The following is a 24,418-nucleotide window of genomic DNA, read 5'->3' on the forward strand; positions in this document are numbered from 1 at the left end:
CTAGTGTTATCCCCTTACCTGTCGGTGACATTTACACAGTAACAGTGCATTTTTATAGCACTGATCGCTGTATAAATGGCAAAAATGTGGCAAAATTGTCCAATCTGTCCATATTGCATTCCCGCTAAAACTCGCAGATCGCCGCCATTACTAGTAAATAATAATAATAAAAATGCCATATATCTATCTCCTATTTTGTAGATGCTATAACCATTGTGTAAACCAAACAAAATATGCTTATTGCTTTTTTTTTTTTTACCAAAAATATGTAGAAGAATACATATTGGCCTAAATTGATGAAGAAATTAATGTATTTTAAATTTTTTGGGGGAGATATGTATTATAGCAAAAGTAAAAAATATAGTTTTTTTTCAAAATGTACACTTTTTTTGTTTATAGCACAAAAAATAAAAACTGCAGAGGTGATCAAATACCACCAAAAAAAACTATATTTCTGGGAATAAAGGACGTCAATTTGTTTGGGTGCCACATCACACGATTGTCAGTTAAAGCGACGAACCACAACATATAGCCTGATCATTAAGGGGAAAAATCTTCCAGTGTTGAAGTGGTTAAAGAATTCCAGATATGGCTATTTTATACATATTTACTAAGGTAAAATAGCTAGATTAGGGCTTGATCTAGGTCAGTGGTCTCCAAACAGCAGCCTGTAGGATCAATGTGCTCTTTGCTTGTTTTTTATCTGGCACTATTCCTCCTAACACCAATGGGGGGGGGGGCACTATTCTTACCACTGACACCAAAGGGGGCACTATTATTAAAACTGACACCAATGGGGGGCACTATTCCTCCCACTGATACCAATGGGGGGGGGGGACACTATTCTTTCCACTGACACCAATGATGGGGCACTATTCCTCCCACTGACACCAAAGGTGGGGCCCTATTATTAAAACTGACACCAATGGGGGGGGCACTATTCCTCACACTGATACCAATGGGGGGGCACTATTCTTTCCACTGACACCAATGATGGGGCACTATTCTTCCCACTGACACCAATGATGGGGCACTATTCCTACAACTGACACCAATGACGAGGCACTATTCCTCCCACTGATACCAATGATGGGGCACTGTTCCTCCAATTGATACCAATGATGGGATATTATTTCTCTCACTAACATCAATGATGAGGCTTTATTCCTCCCACTGATACCAATGATGGGGCACTGGTCCTTCCACTAATACAAATGATGGGCCGCTATTCCTCCCACTGATACCAATGATGGGGCACTGTTCCTCCCCCTGACACCAATGATGGGGCACTATTCCTACCACTGATACCAATGATGGGACACGATTCCTCCATTAATACCAAAGATGGGGCACTATTCCTCCCACTAATACCAATCAAGGGACACTATTCCTCCCACTGACACTAATGATGGGGCACTATTCCTTTCACTGACAGCAATGATGGGGCACTATTCCTTTCACTGACAGCAATGATGGGGCACTATTCCTCCTGCTACTGACCACAGGCTCTATGTACTTTTTTTACTCCCACTGACCACAGCCCAGCCCTTCTAAAGCCTGAAGGACAGTAAACTGTCCCATAAATGAACAATAAATAAATCTGTGGTCCACCCCCAAAGAACTACAACCCCCAGCATGCCTTGTTGGTGACTTGTACTATGTTACCAGTAGGTGGATGTGAAATAAACCCCCTTTATACTTGGTTTGTAGTGTAGCCCAACCCTGAGAGCACAGGACGGAGGTGTCATTCATTCTCGGGGTTAGCTCGCTGTGCATTGCACACTTTCCGGCTCAGAAGCTCCATACAGACACAGCTGACTTCAGTGACAGATGGCGGAGATCTCACGTCTGCTCCTCACCCTGGGCTTCCTCGGCTGTAAGATTCACAAGATTTAATGATTATTGACAAGGGCAGGTTGTTAATGCTGAATTTGCTGTGCAAAAATCTGCCATTACTGATTCTGAAAATACTAGTTGCCTGGCTGCCATAGTGATCCTCATGTTTTAGTGCTTTGTGTTACAAACCCAGAAGAAGGGTACAGACATTTATTTATTTTTTATTATTTTATTTCCGTTTCCCTCGTTAAGCTGCCTAGGTAACATTTGATTGGAAAAAATATATATATTTTTTTCTAATTAAAAGTGTGTTATTGGGGTGGTTTATTTAATTTTTGGTTCTTCTATTTGTGTTTTTTTCTGCTATTTATGTACTGTCACTTTACCATTTTTTTTTATTTTACAATTTCTCTGTTTTTCTGTAAAAATGTATTTTATAAAAAATAATGAGGCTAATGATTGGCTATTTTTTGGCACAAGAACAGATCCTGGATTGTTAAAGGAGATTCTCTTACCCTTGGGGCATTTAACCACTTAAGTCCCGGACCATATTTCTGGTCAAAGACCAGAGCACTTTTTGCGATTCGGCACTGCGTCGCTTTAACTGACAATTGCGCGGTCGTGCGACGTGGCTCCCAAACAAAATTGGCGACCTTTTTTTCCCACAAATAGAGCTTTCATTTGGTGGTATTTGATCACCTCTGCGGTTTTTAGTTTTTGCGCTATAAACAAAAATAGAGCAAAAATTTTGAAAAAAATGAATATTTTTTACTTTTTACCATAATAAATATACCCCAAAAATATATAAAAAAACATTTTTTTCCCTCAGTTTAGGCCGATACGTATTCTTCTACATATTTCTTGTTAAAAAAATCGCAATAAGCATTTATTGATTGGTTTGCGCAAAAGTTATAGCGTTTACAAAATAGGGGGTATCTTTATGGCATTTTTATTAATATTTTTTTTTTTACTAGTAATGGCGGCGATCAGCGATTTTTTTCCCAGTACTGCGACATTATGGCGGACACTTCGGACACTTTTGACACATTTTTGGGACTATTGGCATTTTTATAGCGATCAGTGCTATAAAAATGCATTGATTACTATAAAAATGCCACTGGCAGGGAAGGGGTTAACACTAGGGGGCGGGGAAGGGGTTAAGTATGTTCCCTGGGTGTGTTCTAACTGTAGGGGGGGGTGGACTCACTAGGGGAAATGACTGATCGCTGTTCATACATTGTATGAACAGACAGAGGATCAGCATTTCTCCCCCTGACAGGATTGGGAGCTGTGTGTTTACACACACAGCTCCCGGTTCTCGCTCTGTAACGAGCGATCGCGGGTGCCCGGCGGTGATCGCGTGCGGGAGTCAGGAGCGAGAGGGGGGCGTTTTTTCTCCTAACTATTTTTCCTGACGAGATTCCCGGCCGTGTGTACAGGGCTTTAGTCCGTAGGGTTCAATATTGAGTTGGCCCTGCCGTTTGCAGCTCTAACAGCTTCAACTCTTCTGGGAAGGCTGTCCACAAGGTTTAGGAGTGTGTCTATGGGGATGTTTGACCATTCTTCCAGAAGTGCATTTGTGAGGTCAGGCACTGATGTTGGACGAGAAGGCCTGGCTTGTAGTCTCCACTCTAATTCACTCCAAAGATGTTCTATTGGGTTGAGGTCAGAACTCTGTGCATGCCAGTCAAGTTCCTCCACCACAAACACGCTCATTCATGTCTTTATGGACCTTGCTTTTTTCCATTTGTTTTTATTCTAGTGAGCGTAGTGTTAATATTCTAATACGATTCTCCTCATATTGAGGTTAAGAAACCCTTCATTTAATTTGTATTTGTGCGGCCCAACAGACAAAGTCAGTTGGGAATCATGCATATTGCAATTACAGACCCAAAGCCATGGCGCAGGACACTATACACTCGCAATCTGATTAGACAGGGGGAGAACTTTTCATCCATAACTGATCGGTATTTCCAGAAGTAGCCGATTGCTTTTCAAATTATGGAGGTTGAGGGGTCTCAGGAGGCCTAAGAGCACTGCAGGTCACTATGAGAGGTGATAGGCACTATGGAGGGCTAGAGGCTCTGCCATAGGCTGGGGGGGGGCACTGTGGGAGGTTGGGTGGCAATGTGGAGGCTGAGGGAGCCTGGAGCCCTGTGGGCCTGTTTGGAATGGGCATGGACACTAGAGGGCTGGAGACACTGCAGCATAATGGGGACACCGTAGGATGTTGGGGGCACAGAGAAGGCTGAGGGCTCTTAGGGGGCCGGGGGGCACTGTGAGCCACTATGTGAGGTTAGAACACTATAGAGGGCTGGAAGCTCTGCAAGCAGGCCAGGGGACACTGTGGGAGGTTGGGGGGGGGGGCAATGTGGAGGCTGAGGTCTCTCAGGGGGGCTGAGATTACTGTGAGCCACTTAGGAAAGAGTGTGGGGAATGGAGGGCTGGATACACTGCAGCAGACTGGGGACACTGTGGGAGGTTGCGGAGCACAGTAAAGGCTGAAGGCTCTCAGGGGGTCTGGGGGCACTGTGGGTCAATAGGTGAGGTTGGAGCACTATGGAGGGCTGGTAGCTCTGCAAGTAGGTTGTGGGACACTGAGGGAGAATGGTGGGAAGGGGGGGGGGCACAGTGGACACTGAGGGCTCTCAGGGGGCCTGGGAGCATTATGGGTTTCTATGGTAGGTTGGGGCACTGTGGAGAGCTGGTAGCATTTCAGCAGGTTGGGAGCACTGCGGCAGGTTGGCAGGACTGTGACAGCTGAGGGCTTTCAGGATGCACAGTGGGCCACTCTTGTAGGTTGAGACACCATGGAGAGCTGGAGGCCTTTACAGGAGGCTGGGGTAATGTTGGAGGTTGGGAAGGAACTGTTAAGGCTGGGGTCTCTCAGGGGGCCTGGGGGCATTGTGTGCCATTATGAGAAGGTTGGGGGCACTATGGGAGCTGGGAGGCACTGTGGGAGGTTGGCAGGACTATGACAGCTGAGGGTTTTTTAGGAGGCACAGTGGGCCACTTTGGTAGGTTGGGACACCATGAAGAGCTGGAGGCCTTTACAGGAGGCTGGGGTAATGTTGGAGGTTGGGAAGGAACTGTTAAGGCTGGGGTCTCTCAGGGGGCCTGGGGGCATTGTGTGCCATTATGAGAAGGTTGGGGGCACTATGGGAGCTGGGAGGCACTGCAGGAGGTTGAGAATCTACATCTACAAAAGGGAGCCCATGACCTGGCAGTTGCCCACAGCCTGGTGGTTGAGAATCACTATGTTAGACAACAAAACTTATGAAACAAATGGAAATATTGTAACCCTTTTGTTGCTGTTCCTCTAGGTATAAGCCTTGCAGTAGATGTCATTCAGACCCCCCAACTAATCTTGCCGGCCGCAGGCGAAACAGTACACCTGAAATGCGTTCACAATGTCAGTGGCTTCCCCGTTAAGCTCTGGTACCGTCAAGTGAAACCAGGGCAGCCGATCATCTTGATTGGACACAACTACCGGGAACAGCTTAGTATGGAAAGCAGCTTTGAGGGAAAAAACTTCCAGATCAATTATAAGACAGAAATGGAGAGCGTTCTGGCGGTGTCCAATGTGTCCATCCAAGACAACGCCATCTACTACTGCGCTAGCAGTATACACAGCGAGACAGCAAGGGAGCAACACTGTACAGAACTGGGGCCACCAAGATCCCCCCCCCCCATACAATACAGTATAGAGCCAGTTATACAAAATAAACCACAAGGCTTCCTGATAGATGAGATAAGAAAATACCACTTCCTGATATTTAAAGCGGAACTTCAGCTTTCCCATCAGTTGCACAAGCTTCTCTCCTGGACTCAAAATGCTTACTTGATTTTGCTGCACACTGTGAGCTTTTCACAATTATTATTATACACATTTATATAGCGCCAGCAGTTTTCGCAGCGCTTTACAATCAAGTGCATTTTTATGACTGCGTATTTTGAATTAGTATTGTAGCATTAAAGCATTAAATCTACATTAACCGAATGACGGCTACAGCGCGGACCCCAAATGGCGGGAGGACGTCAATAGATGCGCTCCCCGCGCGCTGTGATCACCCGAGTCACTGAAACTCGGGTGATCACAGATCCGAGGAAGGGGCCGTTCCCGGCCCCTTACCTAGTGATCAGCTGTCAACCAATGACATATGATCACGTGATGTAAACAAAAGCTGGTAATCGTTTTTTTTTCTCCTCACGCTGACAGCGTGAGGAGAAAAAAAATCCAATCACCGGCTTATGTGAAAGGGACATCGGTCCCAAAGAGGCAGGAGGCACATCTGCCTCCTCTGTGCTGTCAGTACCCCCTGCCAGTGCCACCTGCAAGTGCCCACAGTGCCCACCAGTGCCACTTATCAATGCCCATGAGTGCCACATATCAATGCCCACAAGTGCCATCTATCAATGCCCACCAGTGGTGCCAATCAGTGCCCATTACTGCCACCCATCAGTGGCCATTATTGCCACCCATCAGTGCCCATCACTTCCACCCATCAGTGTCACCTATCAATGCCACCTTTTAGTGCCACTTCTCAGTGCCCACCACTGCCACCTAATAATGCCCTTCAGTGCCACCCATCAGTAACACATCTCAGTGTCATCTCTCAGTGCTGCCTATCAGTGTCCACCAGTGCCGCCTTATCGGTGCCAATCAGTGCAGCCCAGTGTTGTCCATCAGTGCAGCCCATCAGTACAGCCTCATCAGCGTACATGAATGAAGGAGAAAAATTACCCATTTGCAAAATTTTATAACAAAATATAATAAAATATAACTTTAACAAAAAATAAAAACCGCAGAGGTGATCAAATACCACCAAAAGAAAGCTCTATTGTGGGGAAAATTGGGTACAGTGTTGTATGACTGCGCAGTTGTCATTCAAAGTGCGTCAGCGTTGAAAGCTGAAAATTGGTCTGGGCAGGAGGGGGGTTTAAGTGCCCAGTAAGCAAGTGGTTAAAAAAGGTCACATTTTGAAATGCTAATCCTTAGAGCAATAGCCTGAACATTTTTTATTTTTCCCTTGAAATTATTCTGGAAGAATTGCAGTGAACCTTTTGGTGATGTGGGAGCACCTAGGCACTGTTCTGTAGCCTCATAGCTGTATATGCAGTGTGAGATCTAAGGCGGCACTGCTGCTTCTAAACTGCTGATCTCAGGAGATTTAGATTGATTGAGATCACTTCTGTGCTCCTCTCTGTTCTTTTTACGGGAGGCTGTGACCTGAGTAAGCAAATTCCTGCCTTTGCAAGGATGGTCACCTCCACACTGAGATACAGGGGCAGATCCACGTAGCGGATCGTATTTTTATGAATACATATTTGATGAATACATTTGATTTTTTAGGTATGTTTTATAACATAAAGTAAAAAAAATACACTGGCAGCATCTGTTGGGGCACATTGTCAGCAATTGATGGGCACAGTGGCTGCGTTTGATGGGCACAGTGGCTGCGTTTGATGGGCACAGTGGCTGCATTTGATACTGTGCCTGCAGTTGATGGACACAGTGGCAGCGTTTGATGGGCACAGTGGCTGCGTTTGATGGGCACAGTGGCTGCATTTGATACTGTGCCTGCAGTTGATGGGCACAGTGGCTGCGTTTGATAGGCACAGTGGCAGCAATTGATGGGCACAGTAGCTGCGTTTGATGGCACAGTAGCTGCAATTGATGTTTTTTTTTTTTCAGTTTGCTTGCGCCCCCCCAAAATTTTTGAGCACCGGCATTATTTTATTCACAACCATACACACAACAGACAATGGGCCAGATTCTCAAATTAGATCCGACGGCGTATCTCCAGATACGCCGTCGTATCTCTGAGTTGCGTGGTCGTATCTATGCGCCTGATTCTTAGAATCAGTTACGCATAGATTTCCCGTAGATCCGACTGGCGTAACTGACGGTGTAATATCGTAACTGCATATTTACGCTGGCCGCTAGGTGGCGCTTCCGTCGAATTCCGCGTTGAGTATGCAAATTAGCTAGATACACGAATTCCCGAACGTACGTCCGGCCGACGCAGTAAAGTTACGCCGTTTACGTTAGGCTTTTCCCGGCGTATAGTTACCCCTGCTATATGGTGGCGTAAGTGCAGCGTACCAATGTTAAGTATGGCCGTCGTTCCCGCGACAAAATTTGAACATTTTACGTTGTTTGCTTAACTCGTCCGTGAATGGGGCTGGACGTAATTTACGTTCACGTCAAAACCAATACGTCCTTGTGGCGTATTAGGAGCAATGCACACTGGGAGATTTCCACGGACGGCGCATGCGCTGTTCGTGAAAAACGTCAATCACATCGGGTCACACAACATTTACATAAAACACTCCCCCTGTTCCAAATTTGAATTAGGTGGGCTTATGCCGGCCGATTTACGATACGCCGCTGCAACTTACGGAGCAAGTGCTTTGAGAATACAGCACTTGCCCGTCTAAGTTGCGGAGGCGTAACGTAAATCAGATACGTTACGCCTGCACAAAGATACGCGATCGTACGTGAATCTGGCCCAATAATTTTTAACGTATTGCTCTCCCTACCCCAGGGTGGGGAGCAGGTTGTATACATTTGTGTATTCAGGCACTGGCTTGTTTAGGAGTAATGAATGTATAACATATCAGAGTAGGTTGATGACATGGAAAGTGTTCTCTTTTGTCCCAGCAGTCTCACTGGCTGCCGATGTTATCCAAAAACCAAAGTTGCACTTGGCTCAGTCTATGGACAATATATCGCTGACGTGTGAACATGATGACTCCAGCCACTACCGAAAGTTTTGGTATCGAAAGAGGATGGGAAAAGAGCTTGAGCTTTTAGGATACACAGCACATAAAGATAAAGCACTAATGGAAAAGGGATTTCAAGATGGAAGAATTACCATTCATCCCGAGAGTATTGAGAAAAGTATTCTGGTAATCAGCACAGCCACTGTAGAAGACAATGCACTCTATTATTGTGCCAGCTCTATCCACAGTGAGGAAAGATTACAGATAGAATGTGCAAAAGGTTCCTCTCCGATATACTGTAACTCGAAATATGACAGGAAACCAATGTATCAAGACAGGTGCAGTGGCAGTATTATACTAATGACAGCTGCCAATGTGACGATCATTAAAGGATCTATGGCACCTTATTTGGTTTTGTGATCACATGGGTTGAGGGTTTAGGATGCTGTTGGCATGTTTGCATATATCTGTGGAAGGCATAAGGTTGTGCAAACCTTCAACTTTATTAAAGGAAACCTGTGCTAAGAGAAATAGGCAAGCTGACCTTTTCTTCTAAAAATTGCTAGTTGACTGGCAGTTATGCTAAGCCTCAGACTTTATTACCTCCTGAGGAGATGACCCAGGACTTGCATGATGCAACTGAAGTCATAAATTTCAGTCTGCATACTTAATTAGAGGTGAATCCATTTTTCAATCTACTTTAACCACTTGCTTACTGGGCACATATACCCCCCTCCTGCCCAGGTGAAATTTCAGCTTCCGGCACTGCGTCGCTTTAACTGACAATTGCGCGGTCGTGCGACGTGGCTCCCAAACAAAATTGACGTCCTTTTTTCCCCACAAGTAGAGCTTTCTTTTGGTGGTATTTGATCGCCTGTGCGGTTTTTATTTTTTGCGCTATAAACAAAAAAAGAGCGACAATATTGAAAAAAAATACAATATTTTTTACGTGTTGCTATAATAAATATGCCAATTAAAAATTCTCAGTTTAGGCCGATACGTATTCTTCTACATATTTTTGGTAAAAAAAAAAAAAAATCGCAATAAGCGCAAAAGTTATAGCGCCTACAAAATAGGGGACAGAATTATTATTTTTTATTATTTTTTTTTTTACTAGAAATAGCGGCGATCTGCGATTTTTATTGGGACTGCGACGTTCTGGCGGACACATCGGACACTTTTGACACATTTTTGGTGCCATTCACATTTATACTGCGATCAGTGCTATAAATATGCACTAATTACTGTATAAATGTGACTGGCATTGAAGGGGTTAACACTAGGGGGTGAGGAAGGGGTTAAATATGTTCCCTATATAGTGTTCTAACTGTAGGTGGGGGGGGGTGACCGATCTGTGTCCCTATGCACATGTTTTCATATGAGATCATCTCTCATTGGCCGCACAGATCGCATCGCAAACGGCCACTCTGATTGGCCGTTCGCGGCGATCTGTAATTGGCTGTGTCCAAGGGACACGGCCAACACAGAGTTTCCCCGCTGCGCGCTCTGGAGCGCGCGCGGGGAACGCCCAAAGGGGCGGACGTCAATTGACGTCTAGTTGGATTTTGAGATCCGCGCTGTAGCCGTCATTCGACTATAGCGCGGGTCTCAGGAGGTTAAGTTAAACTTCAGTATAGCACACAGTGTCATCTTAAGAGCATTATAGGCCCCCGGGCAATACAGTGCACTGGGGCCCTGTCTACACAATCACGCACGAGAATTACTGACAAAAATCATAAATTTTACTGGCAGAACCACATTTTTTACTGCCACTGCAAAAAGAGTACCTAAAATTACAGTTTTCAGTGCCCAACAATGCAAATGTCAGTATTTACACTATAAACATATAGCTAGTGCTATTAGAAATGTGTTTAAGTTAAACAAAAGTAAAAAAAAAAAATGTCTTCATTGACATGAAGGTCAAGTTACTATAACCCAGCCAGCACAGAGTTTCCTCTTACATCAGAGTCTGCAGGATTCCCCCTTACAGTGAAAGGGAACTCTTATGTAAAGGGGAACGCGGCAGATCATGATCTAAGGGGGGAACTCTGATGTGGAGGGGGGCTATGGTGACCAGAGACAACCTTATATCAGAGTCCACTGCTTTCTCTTTCCCACTTACATCAGGGTCCGCAGACTGAGTTCCCCCTTGCATTGTAAGGGGGAATCCTGCAGACTCTGATGTGGGGGGTACTCTGGTGACCAGAGATCACCTTCCTTAGATTAAATACACTAAGGTAAGGGGGTCACTAATATAGGAGGGGGAACCTTTATATCAGTGCCCCCTTACATTTTTGCATTCACTCCCCTCTTACATCAGCAACCCCCTGCACTCGTGGAGGACCGGATCTTCTCTGTGATTTCCGCGAACTGGGCATGGGCAGTTCTAACCCGTCACTCTCCATAATTTTTTACTGGGGTTGCTGGACAGCCGGTGGGGCCCCCCAGGCAAGCGGGGCCCCCGGGCAACTGCCCGGCGTGCCCAATGGAAAAGATGGCCCTGATAGCACAGGCAGCCTACTGTAAATACAGCAACGCTTGTATTTTTCCTTGGATATTGGAGTAGTTTGTGTATTTCTTCCAGATCTGTACAGTAGTCCAGTGTGAAAACTTTCCTCTGTGCAGGAGCTTCCTGTAATAAAGACTGGTCACTGCTGCTCTCTCCTTGTGAAGGGAGACTGGTCTTGTCTCCGCCTCCTCTTGTAGATTTCTGCAGGCAGCCTGTAGTGAGTGGAGCCTGCTGGGTCAGTCCCAGAGCTCTGCTTCCTGCACAAATTATGTGCAGTGTAGTGATGATGTCATTGCTAATTCTATACGGTTATGTCTTGGTTTGTAAAATCCTTGTTCAGGCACTTTCTGTTATAGGGTGACAACGCTTTGTCCATATCTCTTAATTGCTCATCTGTGTTGTCACTTTCTTACATTTTCTACCATTAGAGACTTTAAGTGACCTTGTCCATAATTTTCGCGTTGTCCCTATAACTACCAGGAAGCAGGGATGGACTGGCCATTGGGACTACAGGGAGTTTCCCGGTGGGCCGATGGCTCAGTGGGCCGGCTTCAGTGACAGCGGTCCGTCGCCCCCCTCCGCTCCTCTGTCTCTCCTTTCCTGCAGCGCTCACCTCCTCTCCCTCCCCGCAGTGCTCACCTGGGGGGGGACAAAGAAGCAGGGGGAGGACCAGAGGAGCAGGGGGGACGACAGAGGAGCATGGGGGAGGGGACAGACAGCTGACTCAACAGCTATGGCCTAGGAGTTTCTCACTTCTGCCTAAACTTGTCCCATAAGCGGGGGCACCAAACTGATTCTTTGCCCCGGGTGAAATAATGTCTAGCTTCCCCACTGGTACTGCCTATAAGAGTACCAGTACCAGCTGTTCTACTCTAATATAGTAGAAGGGCTAGTGGCTAGTGAAGGGGGAGAGGGGGCTTGGGTGGCCGGGGGGGGGGGCAGGTGCGGGAGTTGTCCGGCCGCCATGGGAGAGACCTGTCAAAGTGGGCCAGTCTGGATGAAGTCCAGGGCCAAATTTTTGTCCCAGTCCAGCCCTGCCAGGAAGCCAAACACTGAACAATGGCATGCAGCCACAGTTGGGGTCCATGTAGAGATAAAGGGTCTGAAGAAGCTGAGGGAAAACAGCAGCACCGAGAGGAAAAAAGTTGAAAAAAGGGAGACATTTTAAGCTATGGGGGTTGGTTAGCTCAGAGGTGGCAAGGGTGTCCTGTCAGGGCTGGGCTCTCAGCCCTCCCTTCTCAGTGCTCAAGTTGCTCAGCTGTCGGTTAATTGCCAGCACTGACCGTTCCACAGCGGCTCACTTGGTGATCATTTCCTGCTCGTTAGACCAGCCTACAGCCATCCCCTTTTTATAAACTGCCTGGCTCATTTCTTCCATGCCTTCGCCTTGGTCAAACATATCTGGAGACTATCTGCTGTGTTCCTGTTAAAGACTTGCCTGGCTGACGTCCCTCCTGGTTCCTGATCCTGTCCACTGCTTCCGACTACGCTGATCTCTGGCTTCCTAATACTAACTTGTTCTGTCTACCCACTTTGGCTACCGTACCCTGGCTATATTTTGGCTACGTTTATTATTTGTACTATTTTTACCATTATATTAAAAGGTGTGATTTTTAACTGCATTTTCTGTCTCTGTCTGATTCATGGTTCCTGACAGGTCCAGGTTAGTCTGAACTGTGTTTAAGTGCAAAGCATCCCACTTTTATTTAAATAAAAATGCAAAGTCTTCACAACACAAGGCTTCCCAAGTAGGGGTTTCGGCCTCACTCATAAACAGCATCAATAGAAAATGTTGGGGCACCTGGCTCTCCATTCAGCAGCTCTGATGCTCTCTCTGGTCTCCCAGATCATGGGCTCTTCAGGCTCACTCAGCCTATGCTTGCAGCACTTCACTGCACAGACCCACGCTTGGCCTCTGGACAGGGTTCTCCCAGCACCCAAGGACCTCATACTCTGTGGACTAGCTAGTCACCTCAGCTTCTCAGTATCTCCAGACCTGCATAGCTGTTCTGTCTTTCCCAGTCCTATGAGCAAGAAGTCCCCCCCATCTTAGGATCTCCTCTCCCAAGTAGGTCAGCTTGGAGCACACCGCTATCCTGGCTGGAGGACACCGCTATCTTCGGGGACATCATGAGATTCTCTCTCCAAATGGCAGCAACTGCCCTGAGTTCTCACCAGACCTGGTTTATAATGAGCATGGGCACCTGGACATAAATACAACCTGTAGAACTTTAGGAAAACCGGGACACAGGATTGAAGGTTCTGTCCCACCCAAATCTCTTTAGAAGCTTCAAACTCCAGGCCCCAATCCAGGGCTACCAAACCCAGAGAAAACTTAAAAATTTCTCTGCTCACAAAACACATGCTGGAGCTTTTCAGACTGCAAATCTGAGAATTCTGTGTAATTTTTTTTCCATCCACTACCTAAACTCACTTAGTGGCAGGGCCTTGCACTATCACAATATATACAAGTATATTTAATCATATAACACTCACACCCAATAACAGATTTTTTACAAGTGATATGTATCCCAATGCAGATCTCATTCAATCCCATATTCCAAACTTGCTACTCGGTAAAGGAATGGATAAGTTTTGCCCTTTTAAATCAGTATTGCCAAGCTTTTGCCCTAATAGATCAGTATATATATATATATATATATATATATATATATATATATATATATATATATATATATATATATATATATATATAATCTATAAACAAGATTATAGAGAAATTATAAAATAATATTTGCCTGCAGATAAATGTTTACCCCTAGGTACAGTACATTCGTATATTGTATAATTCATAGGTGGAGTCGTAATGTGGGGTGATATGTAGACTCCCATTCATTGTATCATTTAGTGTCACTTCCTGTTAAACTTCAGCTCATATTTCAGAGTACAAGCTTTAAATCTGGAAAATAATACAGATTTCAGAGTACAAGCTTCAAATCTGGAAAATGATACGGATTTTACATTTCCTCCTTCCCCTGTGCTGTTTGCCTTGTAAGTGACAACTTTATTTTATAGCTATGTATTAATTGGATACAATACTGCATGAATCTTGGTTACATATGTAGTATTGTATAATGTTGTGCAATACTTGTAGTGTAAAAATAATAATAATAATAATAATAATGATACATATTGTTATTATTAATATTTATTTTATTTTTTTAACATAAATTAGGTAATTATGTCTAAATTAATATTTAATTTATTTATTTATTTATTTATTTATTTAATTAATATTAAAGTTAAAAAGTTGCAAAATATTTTTTTATAGGCCTAGAATAACAAATCTAAAACAGTAATTTTGTAAAATTGGATTCATTTTGTTTGCTCTTTTTGTTTAGTCAATTAAATATTTAATCAATGAGCTCTGTAAGTAACTCAGTCCAGTGAAGAGGAAGGTGATGAGTCTGATATTCTTTGGTTACTTGATGGGTTGGGCATTACAGTATATCTAAAGCAAAAACTTTTTTATTATTAGTATTAGAAACACGTTGCTGTTAAGCTTAAATATAATAAATGATTAATAGAATAAAATATAATACATGATTAACAGAATTAACTATAATTAATAGATGCATAGAATAAAATATAATTAATAGATTCAAATAATATAACAGAATAAAGCAACTTTCTTTTAGAAGATCTCACATTATTTTATATAAAAATATGACATTTATTACAATGAACTCAAGGTATTATTTTTATTTATTTATGTTTAATTAAAATATCTGTTGGGTTTTACATTAGGTTGTCTGGGGTTAAAGAGATTTCCCCCTTTTTAGTGTCACAGTGACAGTTTTTTCATAAGACAGAAAATGAGGGAAATCTGCACTAGGAATATGGACAATAATAATCATGACATTGGCACTGTTAATTATACTGGCAACTCTGGAAGTTTCTTTTAGTTATATAATATGAAACTTTGACAGTTCTTACCTAGTTATGCTTGAAAGTCCTTAGATAATCTCTAATTGCTGATACTGCACAGCAAGGGAGAAGAATGTCTTCAATGATATTGATACAAGGAAAACGATATTGCAGTTCTAATTATCTGGATAACTTCTGAAGTTCCTTTGAGGTATACATAAAAATGTACCTGTGTATGTGGACTCCATATGAGGGATGAGGGATCTCCATATGGACATTCTTCTGGAATCTGTTTTATATATGGATGCAGATAGAATGGATCTATTGTTATAAGGGGTCAACTTGGAAGGGTGGCTGGTTAATTTTAAATGTTTTTAATACAAGGCTGTCTTATGGCTACAAATATGTAGGGGTCCTATAACTACAAATATTAGCATTTGAAATAAAGATAATTTTTTGGAGATACCCTAAGTTTTCACTAACATATCCCTTAAGAATATCAATAGAAATCTGAAGTGCCCTTATGTCTTCCCTACAGTGATGATCAGCATGCCACCCTTAGGGACAGCTAAAAAGACAATTAGTTTCATGGCACTGATTCAGCATTGGAACCAGAATTATGCAGACACCATCAGATGCTAGGTCAATCAGCCACAGCTCAACGAATCCATAGCAACTTCTGAAGGAACCCTAGGGCTCTTTGGAACCCTGTTTGGGAATAACTAAGTAAATAGTTTTGAGTTAGCCATGAATAAGCACTAGTCTTGTGCGAAACGTCGGCTGTTCCCCTGTTCCTGTTTTATGATTTGGTGATGTATTTGCTGTTCATTTAAATAAAAGACAACCTGCACGTTTTTTTGGAGTGCGGCTATCCATTTTTCATCTAATTTTCATGCTTGCCCAGTGCACTGCCAGCACCCTTGGAATCTTGTTTTAAACGTGTGACCATATAGCAGACCCACCTAGAGCAGTGACTCTCTTTCTTTTAAGTAAATAGTTTTCCCTTTATATACATTTTAAGGATAAGAACTAAATCCATTGTGCAAAGCAAAATGGGGCTTCTTGGCATCTTTACCCTGTTTTTTAGTACCAGGGACATTTCTAGGAATGATCTTTTTCAGGTATAAATCTTAAAAAAACATGGATTGACCCTAGAAATCTTGTATATCTGGCATATAAAAAGTATGAATGTCTTCACTCTTGGTCTAATATAATACAAAGGGAAAGTGCTTAATTAGGAGTAGCAATTTATGATCATCACATCTGCATTACTGATAAATTGTAACTTTTTTCAAATGCACACCTATATACAAAATACTGAGATACATCGACGACATACAAAGTGTTATTTTTTCCCAGCAGTCTCTCTTGCTGATGATGTTATCCAAACACCAAAGTTACTTGTGGCTCTCCCTCTGAACAATATATCGCTAACATGTGAGCATAATGACACCAGCAAATATACAAAGCTTTGGTACAGACAGAAGATGGGGGAAGAGCTTGTGCTCATGGGACTCACAAGTTACCAGGATAAAGCTCAAATGGAGAAAAAATTTGAAGATAAAAGATTTATTATTTTTCCTGAGAAAATTGAGAAAAGTATTCTGATCATCGACAAAGTCACTGTGCACGACAATGCAATCTATTACTGTGCTAGTAGTATCCACAGCGAGAGAAGATTAGCTGAAGAGTGTTCAGAACCCCCAAAAAAAACTCTGATTAATTGTTACACGACACAGGAAACCTTAGTGGGAATTTATTAAAGCAGGTGCAACATCTAAAGTGTACAAAAGACAGCTGCTGGGACATTCATCACATGGTTTAGTGGTTAGCATTTCTGCCTTGCAGCACTGGGATTTTTTAATTAAATCTCAACTAGGACCAGTTCTCCTTGTATTTGTATAGATTTCCTCTGGTTTCTTCCAACACTACAAAAATTTGCTGGTAGGTTAATTGGCCCTTGTATGTGTCTGCGTGTATATATGCATGTAAGCTCCTTGAGAGGAGGGAATGATGTTACATAGTTACACAGTTGATAATGCGGAATAAAGACACCAGTCCATTTATGAAAGTAGAGTATGTAAATTGTTATTGTCGTCCCTATATAAATGCCTACAAATAATTAAAAAATGACCATTGTTTATGATGCACCATGCTTTAGCAATCTTAATGCCACTCAGTTAGGGTATACAACTACTTTAACACACGCATAAGTGTGAGTAGAACCTTATGCTGACCATACACTATGCAGTCTTGTTGTCCAATCTCCTTTAGATTTATCAAATCTACACTATATTACCAAAAGTATTTGGACGAGTGCCTTTACACACACATGAACTTTAATGGCACCCCAGTCTTAGTCCGCAAGGTTCAATATTGCGTTGGCCCACTCTTTGCAGCTATAACAGCTTCAAATCTTCTGGGAAGGCTGTCCACAACGTTTAGAATTGTGTCTATGGGAATGCTTGACCATTCTTCCAGAAGCACATTTGGGAGGTCATTCACTGATGTTAGACAAGAAGGCCTGTCTCGCAGTCTCCGCTCTAATTCATCCCAAAGGTGTTCTATCGGGTTGAGGTGCAGGCCAGTCAAGTTCCTCCACCCCAAACTCGCTCATTGATGTCTTTATGGACCTTGCATTGTGCACTGGTCCAAATCATTTGGTGGAGGGGAGATTATGGTGTGGGGTTGTTTTTCAGGGGGTGGGCTTAACACCTTAGGTGTCAGCATACCAAGACATTTTGGACAATTTCATGCTTACAACTTTGTGGGAACAGTTTGTGGATGGCCCCTTCCTGTTCCAACATGACTGTGCACAAGTACACAAAGCAAGGTCCATAAAGACATGGACGAGCGACTTTGGGGTGAAGCAACTTGACTGGTCTGCACAGAGTCCTGACCTCAAACCTGATAGAACACCTTTGGGATGAATTAGAGCGGAGACTGCAAGCCAGGCCTTCTGGAAGTATAGTCAAACATTCCCATAGACACACTCCTAAACCTTGTGGACAGCCTTCCCAGAAAAGTTGAAGCTGTTATAGCTGCAAATGGTGGGCCAACTCAATATTGAACCTTACAGACTAAGACCGGAATGCCATTAAAGTTCATGTGCGTGGAAAGGCAGGTGTCCCAATACTTTTGGTAATATAGTGTATGTATCATGGGAACAAACTTAAACTATCCATTGAAGCTGTATCAAATTTGCTGGGACCTTGTGATGATGATATATGTAAAGAAGTATGAAAAACCTGATTGTCTAGTGTATGGTCAGCTTAAGTCCAATGTTATTGTAGGTTCCTCCCTACTTTAATTGCCATAGTTATGGAACCTAGGCCAAATGAACATTTCTTTCCCTATATTGCTGTTTTCTAAATCCTAGTAGCTACTCGTCCACCATGGTGGGACACTTCTCATATCCTTTATGCAAAGTCCCAATCTGAACCTTTACACCAGTCACAGTTAGATAAAACTAAAAACATCTGTGATACAATCTCCACCTGAAGGAAGTTTTGAAAAAATATCAACTCATTTGGAGGTTGAAAGTGCTCCATGTCCATTAGGCATACATTGCCAGTTGACCCAAAATGTCTACATGTATTAGAACAATTAGTTCCCAATCTGTCCGCTTTCATTTATAAAACTTTGTTGCAAAAATTTGAATTATTTTGTCATATTACAGTGACTCTAATGCCGCGTACACACGGTCGTTTTTCGGCATGAAAAAAAATGACATTTTTCAGCATGTCCAAAAAACAAAGTTTTTCCAACTTCATCATTCATTTTGTGCACGTGGACTTACAACCACTAGAGGGCATTATTTACAAATGACACCATTACCTATTAGTACGTTTGATGATAAAATAACTTTTCACCTCTTTTTCATCCTTTGTTGCATCTCAGTGCTGCTGATCTCCTTCAGCCTTTTTCAGCCACTTACTGTCTAAATGTGCTTCCGTTTGAATGCATTAATCAATGAAAACTCTCTGAAAACTCTGACCACCACTTAATACCTGGGAGAGGCTTTATGCTCACTAACTGGTCAGTTTTACATACATACACTTCCCTGCCGTGGTAGCTAGGTCTCTACCCCTCTTCCCCAGTGATGTTACAGCTCTTAGGTCCTATTCCGTTTCTCCACCGTGCAGCCTACTTACCATGCTTTTGTATCTCTGCGGTGAATCCTTACGAGATTCAGCTCTGTCCCCTCCTCCCTTCTTTCCCTCTTTTTTCTTTCTTTTTTTTTAAATTAATGTCTGTGTTTAATTTACTCAATCATTGGGTTACAGGCGTGGGCCCCTCCCATTACATACTCATTCGCCACTTTTATGTGCCCCTCATCAGGGGAGCTATGGGTGCCCTCTTTATTTGATCCCCTCTGCGGTTTAAATTTTTTGCGCTATAAACAAAAAAACTGTCAATTATGAAAAAAAAAAAAAAATACTCTTTAGTTTCTGCTATTAAACATATCTAATAAAAAAAATGTAAAAAATGTAATCTCTTCATCAATTAAGGCCAATAGTATTCTGCTACATATTTTTGGTAAAACAAATCCCAATAAGCGTATATTGATTGGTTTGCACAAAAGTTATAGGGCCAAATCCTCAAAAAACGTGCTTAACTTAACTTTTCCGAGTTAAGTTACACTGCCGCAAATCTCCCAAGTTAGGTGCCGATCCTCAAAGCACTTACCTGGAAATTTTCGGCAGTGCAACTTAACTCCGTCCGGCGCAAGGCGTTCCTAATACAAATGGGCGATTCCCATTTAAATTAGACGCGCTCCTGCACCGGACGTACTGCGCATGCCCGTGACGTCATTTTTCCCGACGTGCATCGCATGTTTTTATGATACGCCGAGTTTTGAGGATCGCGCCGGGTTAAAAAGTTGCGTCGGGTTAAAAAAAAGATACGGCGAAAAAAAAAAATCAAATTTAAAAAAAAATCGCGGCGATCGAAAAAAAGGTCTGTTTTTACAAGGTGTAAACAGTTTACACCTTGTAAAAGCAGCCCTAATTTTACGCATGCAAACGTAAACTTACGGAGAGAAAACAAAGCTGAAAAGCTTTGTGGATCTCCGTAAGTCCTCATTTGCATACGCAAAGCGGCATTTTGACGCAAAATGCCCCCAGCGGCGGATGCGGTACTGCATCCTAAGATCCGACAGTGTAAGTCTCTTACACATGTCGGATCTTCTGCCTATCTTTGGAAAACTGCTTCTGAGGATCAGTTCCAAAGATAGGAACAGGGATACGCAGGCGGAACAGCAGATCCGCTTGCGTATCCCATTTGAGGATTTGGCCCATAGCGTCTACAAACTATGGGATTTTTTTTTTTAACTAGTAATGGTAGCGATCAGCAACTTATAGCAGGACAGAGATATTGCAAGGACAAATTGGACACCTAACACTGTTGACACTTTTTGGGTACCAGTTAAGTGACACTAATACAAGTGATCAGTGCTAAAAATATGCACGGTCACTGTACTAATGACACTGGCAGGGAAAGGGTTAACATCAGGGGTGTTTTAAGGGTTAAATGTGTTCCTAGGAATACTTACTAACAGTAGGGAAGTTACTTTGACTATGGGAAGGGAAAGATCTGTGTTCCTGCTTAGCAGAAACACAGGATTAGTATATTCCCCTCTCACAGATCAGCGACTTGCCTTTTTTTTGCATAGGCAGACCACCGTTCTGCCTGTTCCCCAAATGATTGGCAGCTCCTGGTGGACATCGCGTTCATCAGAGCCGCTGATTGGCTCCTGCTGTGTCCTATCACGGTGGGAGTAGGTCGCTGGTGGCGTGCACGCACTCATGCCCCAGACCCGAAGTGTCAGGTCACGTACTAGGTACGTTATCTGGCTCAGAGAGGCCGCCCTGCCGCAGTATATGTGAAAGGGGTGGTCCGCAAGCGGTTAATATCTTCATACCTGTATCAACATATCTTCACATCACTGCGATGTAGTATACAACTACTGAGAAATGTTCTACCTTAATGCAGGCAATGCTTTAAAGAAGTTGTAAAAGCATGAGTTTTTTTATCCTAATGCATTCTATGCATTAGGGTAAAAAACCTTCTGTGTGTAGCAGCTGCCCTCAGCACCCCTAATACTTACCTGAGCCCATCTCTATCCAGCTATGTGCACGAGTGCTTTGGCTGTCTGGGACTCCCCTCCCCATTGGCTCCCGCTGCTGTCAATCAAAGTCAGTTAGCCAATCAAGAGAGAAAGGGTGTGGAGCCTAACCACGGCTGAATGGACACACAGAGCTGCGGCTCAACTCGGTTACCCCCATAGAAAGACGCTTGCTGTGGGGCCACTTGACAGGAGGGCGGGGCCAGGAGAGCCAAAGAGGAACCTGAGAAGAGGAGTTTTAGGCTGCTCTGTGTAACACCATTACACAGATCAGGTAGGTATAGTAAGACTTTAGTATCACTTTAAGGTAAATATGTCTTGGCTTTAGATCCTCTTTAATGGCAGGATTACCAGGTATAATAACGCCTTACTACCTGTAATCTGTTTATTCACATTACCCAGGATGAGGCCCTATGCTAGGAATAGAATAATCCTCCAATGAAGACCATTCAGTCAACACTTTGCGTGGCTGCTGTCTTTAAATTCTGGATGTCACTGACCACTCAGGTCTCCACTGATGATTGGAGACCAATCAGAGTGATTCCTGACCATGTAGTCACTATGGAGGCTGAAGGCTTCATTGACAAAAAAAAAGAAGCATGCAGCAAGGGGGCAGTGTACATTATAGTCTGTGAAACGTATCGAGAGCAGAATGTCTACCACTCTCAAGCAGACAGTGCAATTCTGTGATTCCAGCAAAAGTGGAAATTTTGTGCTAAATGATGATAAGCAGTGGTTTGTAAGGGGTTCTCTCACGTGTGAGGGAAAAGCTAACTATGTAATTGGTTTAAAACAGGAATGTGTGCCAAATATGACGTGAATATGACGTGAATATTTAAATAATTAATCATAATTGGCCATGATTTTTACAACATTTAAAAAAATATATACTCTTTTTATTAAAATTATGTTGTAATACTGTATGTTTGTATGTATACTGTTCAATAAGTGCGGACACTTTCTACTTTAGATGCTCTTAATAAGATATTCTTTTTGTAAGACCTCAACCTGATAGAATACCTTGGAGATAAATTAGAGTGAAGACTGTGAGCCAGGCCTTCTCGTCCAACATGATCTCACAATTGCACTTCTGGAATGGTCAAACATAGACACACTCCTAAACCTTGTGGACAGCCTTCCCAGAAGAGTTGAAGCTGTTATAGCTGAAAAGGGTGGGCCAACTCAATATTGAACCCTACAGACTAAGACTGGGATGCCATTAAAGTTTATGTGCATGTAAAGGCAGGTATCACACTACGTTTGGTAATATTGGGCCAGATACACAGCGGAAATACGCCGGAGTATCTACTGATACGCCAGCGTATTTTCAAATTTGCCTCGTCGTATCTTGATTTGGAATCCTCAAACCAAGATACGACGGCTTTTGGCATAGATCCGACAGGCGTACGGCTTCGCTGGGTGGAGTTCGCGTTGTTTTCCAGCGTCGGGTATGCAAATTAGGTGTTTACGGCGATCCACGAAGGTACGCGCATTCGTCGCATTCTCTTACGTCTGTTTTTCGCGTCGTAAAGTTAAGAGTGCTATTTAGATGGTGTAAAATTACACCATCCATGTTAAAGTATGGCCGTCGTTCCCGCGTCGAATTTTAAATTTTAAAATTTTTTTTGCGTAAGACGTCCAGGAATACGAAAGTACGTTACGCACGTAGCCGTTCAAAAAACACGTCAGGGCGCCGTAATTTCGCACAAAGCACGGCGGGAAATTTCCTAACGGAGCATGTGCAGAACGTTCGGCACAGGAACGCGCCTAATTTAAATGGTACACGCCCCATTTGAATTAGGCGGGCTTGCGTTGGACAGATTTACGTTACGCCGCCGCAAGTTTACAGGAAAGTGCTTTGTGAATCAAGCACTTACGCCGAAAACTTGCAGCGGTGTAACGTAAAGGGGATACGTTACGCCGCCGTAATTATTCCTGAATCTGGCCCATAGTGTGTGTATGTATGTATGTATGTATATGTATATGTATATATATATATATATATATATATATATATATATATATATATATATATATATATATATATATATATATATATATATATATATATATATATATATATTATATAAGTCAGGGTATCTTCCAGTTATTTGTAATTTTTGCCTTAATCCTTATTTCAACACTATAGACAAACTCTATTTCTTTCACTAACAATAAAAACCTGACAGTGGTTTGAATTCTCCACCAGTTCATCCAAAAATTGGAACAAAATATTTTGGCTTAAAACAAATATTTAACCAAGTTAAGAAGAAAAAAAAACGATACTTACAAATTTTTTTGAACTCTGTGATCATAATTGTGCATTTCGGGGCTGTGTTTTTTCAGTGGCAGAGGATTGTCATAAAATGTAAACTCTAGAGAAGTCAATAGTGGCCATTTTTAGTATCTGACTATGGTCATTTCCAATCAGATTGGGAAATATGTGGCCAGGCTTCTCCATAGGTCATCCTGCAACAACTTGTAGGGTGGGAGCCTGGAAGCTCACATATTAAAACATACACTAATGGTGTGCACAATGTTGCATTTTTTCCCAGCAGTGTCTCTGGCTGCTGATGTCATCCAGACTCCTGATTTCCATGTGGCTCGCTCTATGGAAAATATATCTATGACCTGTGAACATGACAACTCAGGATATTCCACCAAACTGTGGTATCGGCAGGTGAAAGGCAAGGAGCTTGTTCTTATTGGATACACGGTCAACACTGCAACAGCAACAATGGAGAATGGATTTGATGATGGAAGGATAAGCATCCGTCCTGAGAAAATTGAGAAAAGCATCATGACCATCAGTAAACTCTCCTCCCAGGACAGTGCTGTGTATTACTGTGCCAGCAGTACACAGTGAGGGAGGCTGACAGAGAGGGTGTGTGGAACTAGGACTGGAACAGGTGGAAGACATACATTGCTGCAGGAGATTAGATATTGTATTAATACTTTTGACAACAAAGCCTGGAGAATGTCCAGGAAAAAACCAAGCCTACTTACCGACCAGCTCGCAGACAACCAATTAACCTGTCAAACAGTATGCATTAAACCACGGGTTTATTCTGCATGCATTTGCAAACGCATGCGTGAGCCACAGAGCTGCGCCACAGCACCCTGGAATATGTGGTCCTAACGCTAAACTACGAGTGTCCCCACTCATAGTTTAGCCAGGTTTGAGCCAGTCAATAATCCAGCCAATCAGAATATAATGTAACTGGCCTCGTACACACGACAGAGTTTCTCGGCAGAATTCAGCGAGAAACTCGGTCAGAGACGGATTCTGCCGAGAAACTCTGTCGTGTGTACACTTTCAGCCCGATGGAGCC

At 42.9% G+C, this 24,418-nt stretch overlaps 1 gene segment (V, D, J or C); it reads left to right on the forward strand.

Annotated features, from left to right (window-relative positions):
- Positions 1-1,726: 1,726 nt before the first annotated feature.
- Positions 1,727-24,371, forward strand: LOC120946871. The segment is given in 2 exon segments: positions 1,727-1,876; positions 23,645-24,371. Coding segments are annotated over 2 exon segments (354 nt in total).
- Positions 24,372-24,418: the final 47 nt, after the last annotated feature.

The sequence above is a fragment of the Rana temporaria genome, chromosome 8 (assembly GCF_905171775.1).
Source record: "Rana temporaria chromosome 8, aRanTem1.1, whole genome shotgun sequence".
NCBI lineage: Eukaryota > Metazoa > Chordata > Amphibia > Anura > Ranidae > Rana > Rana temporaria.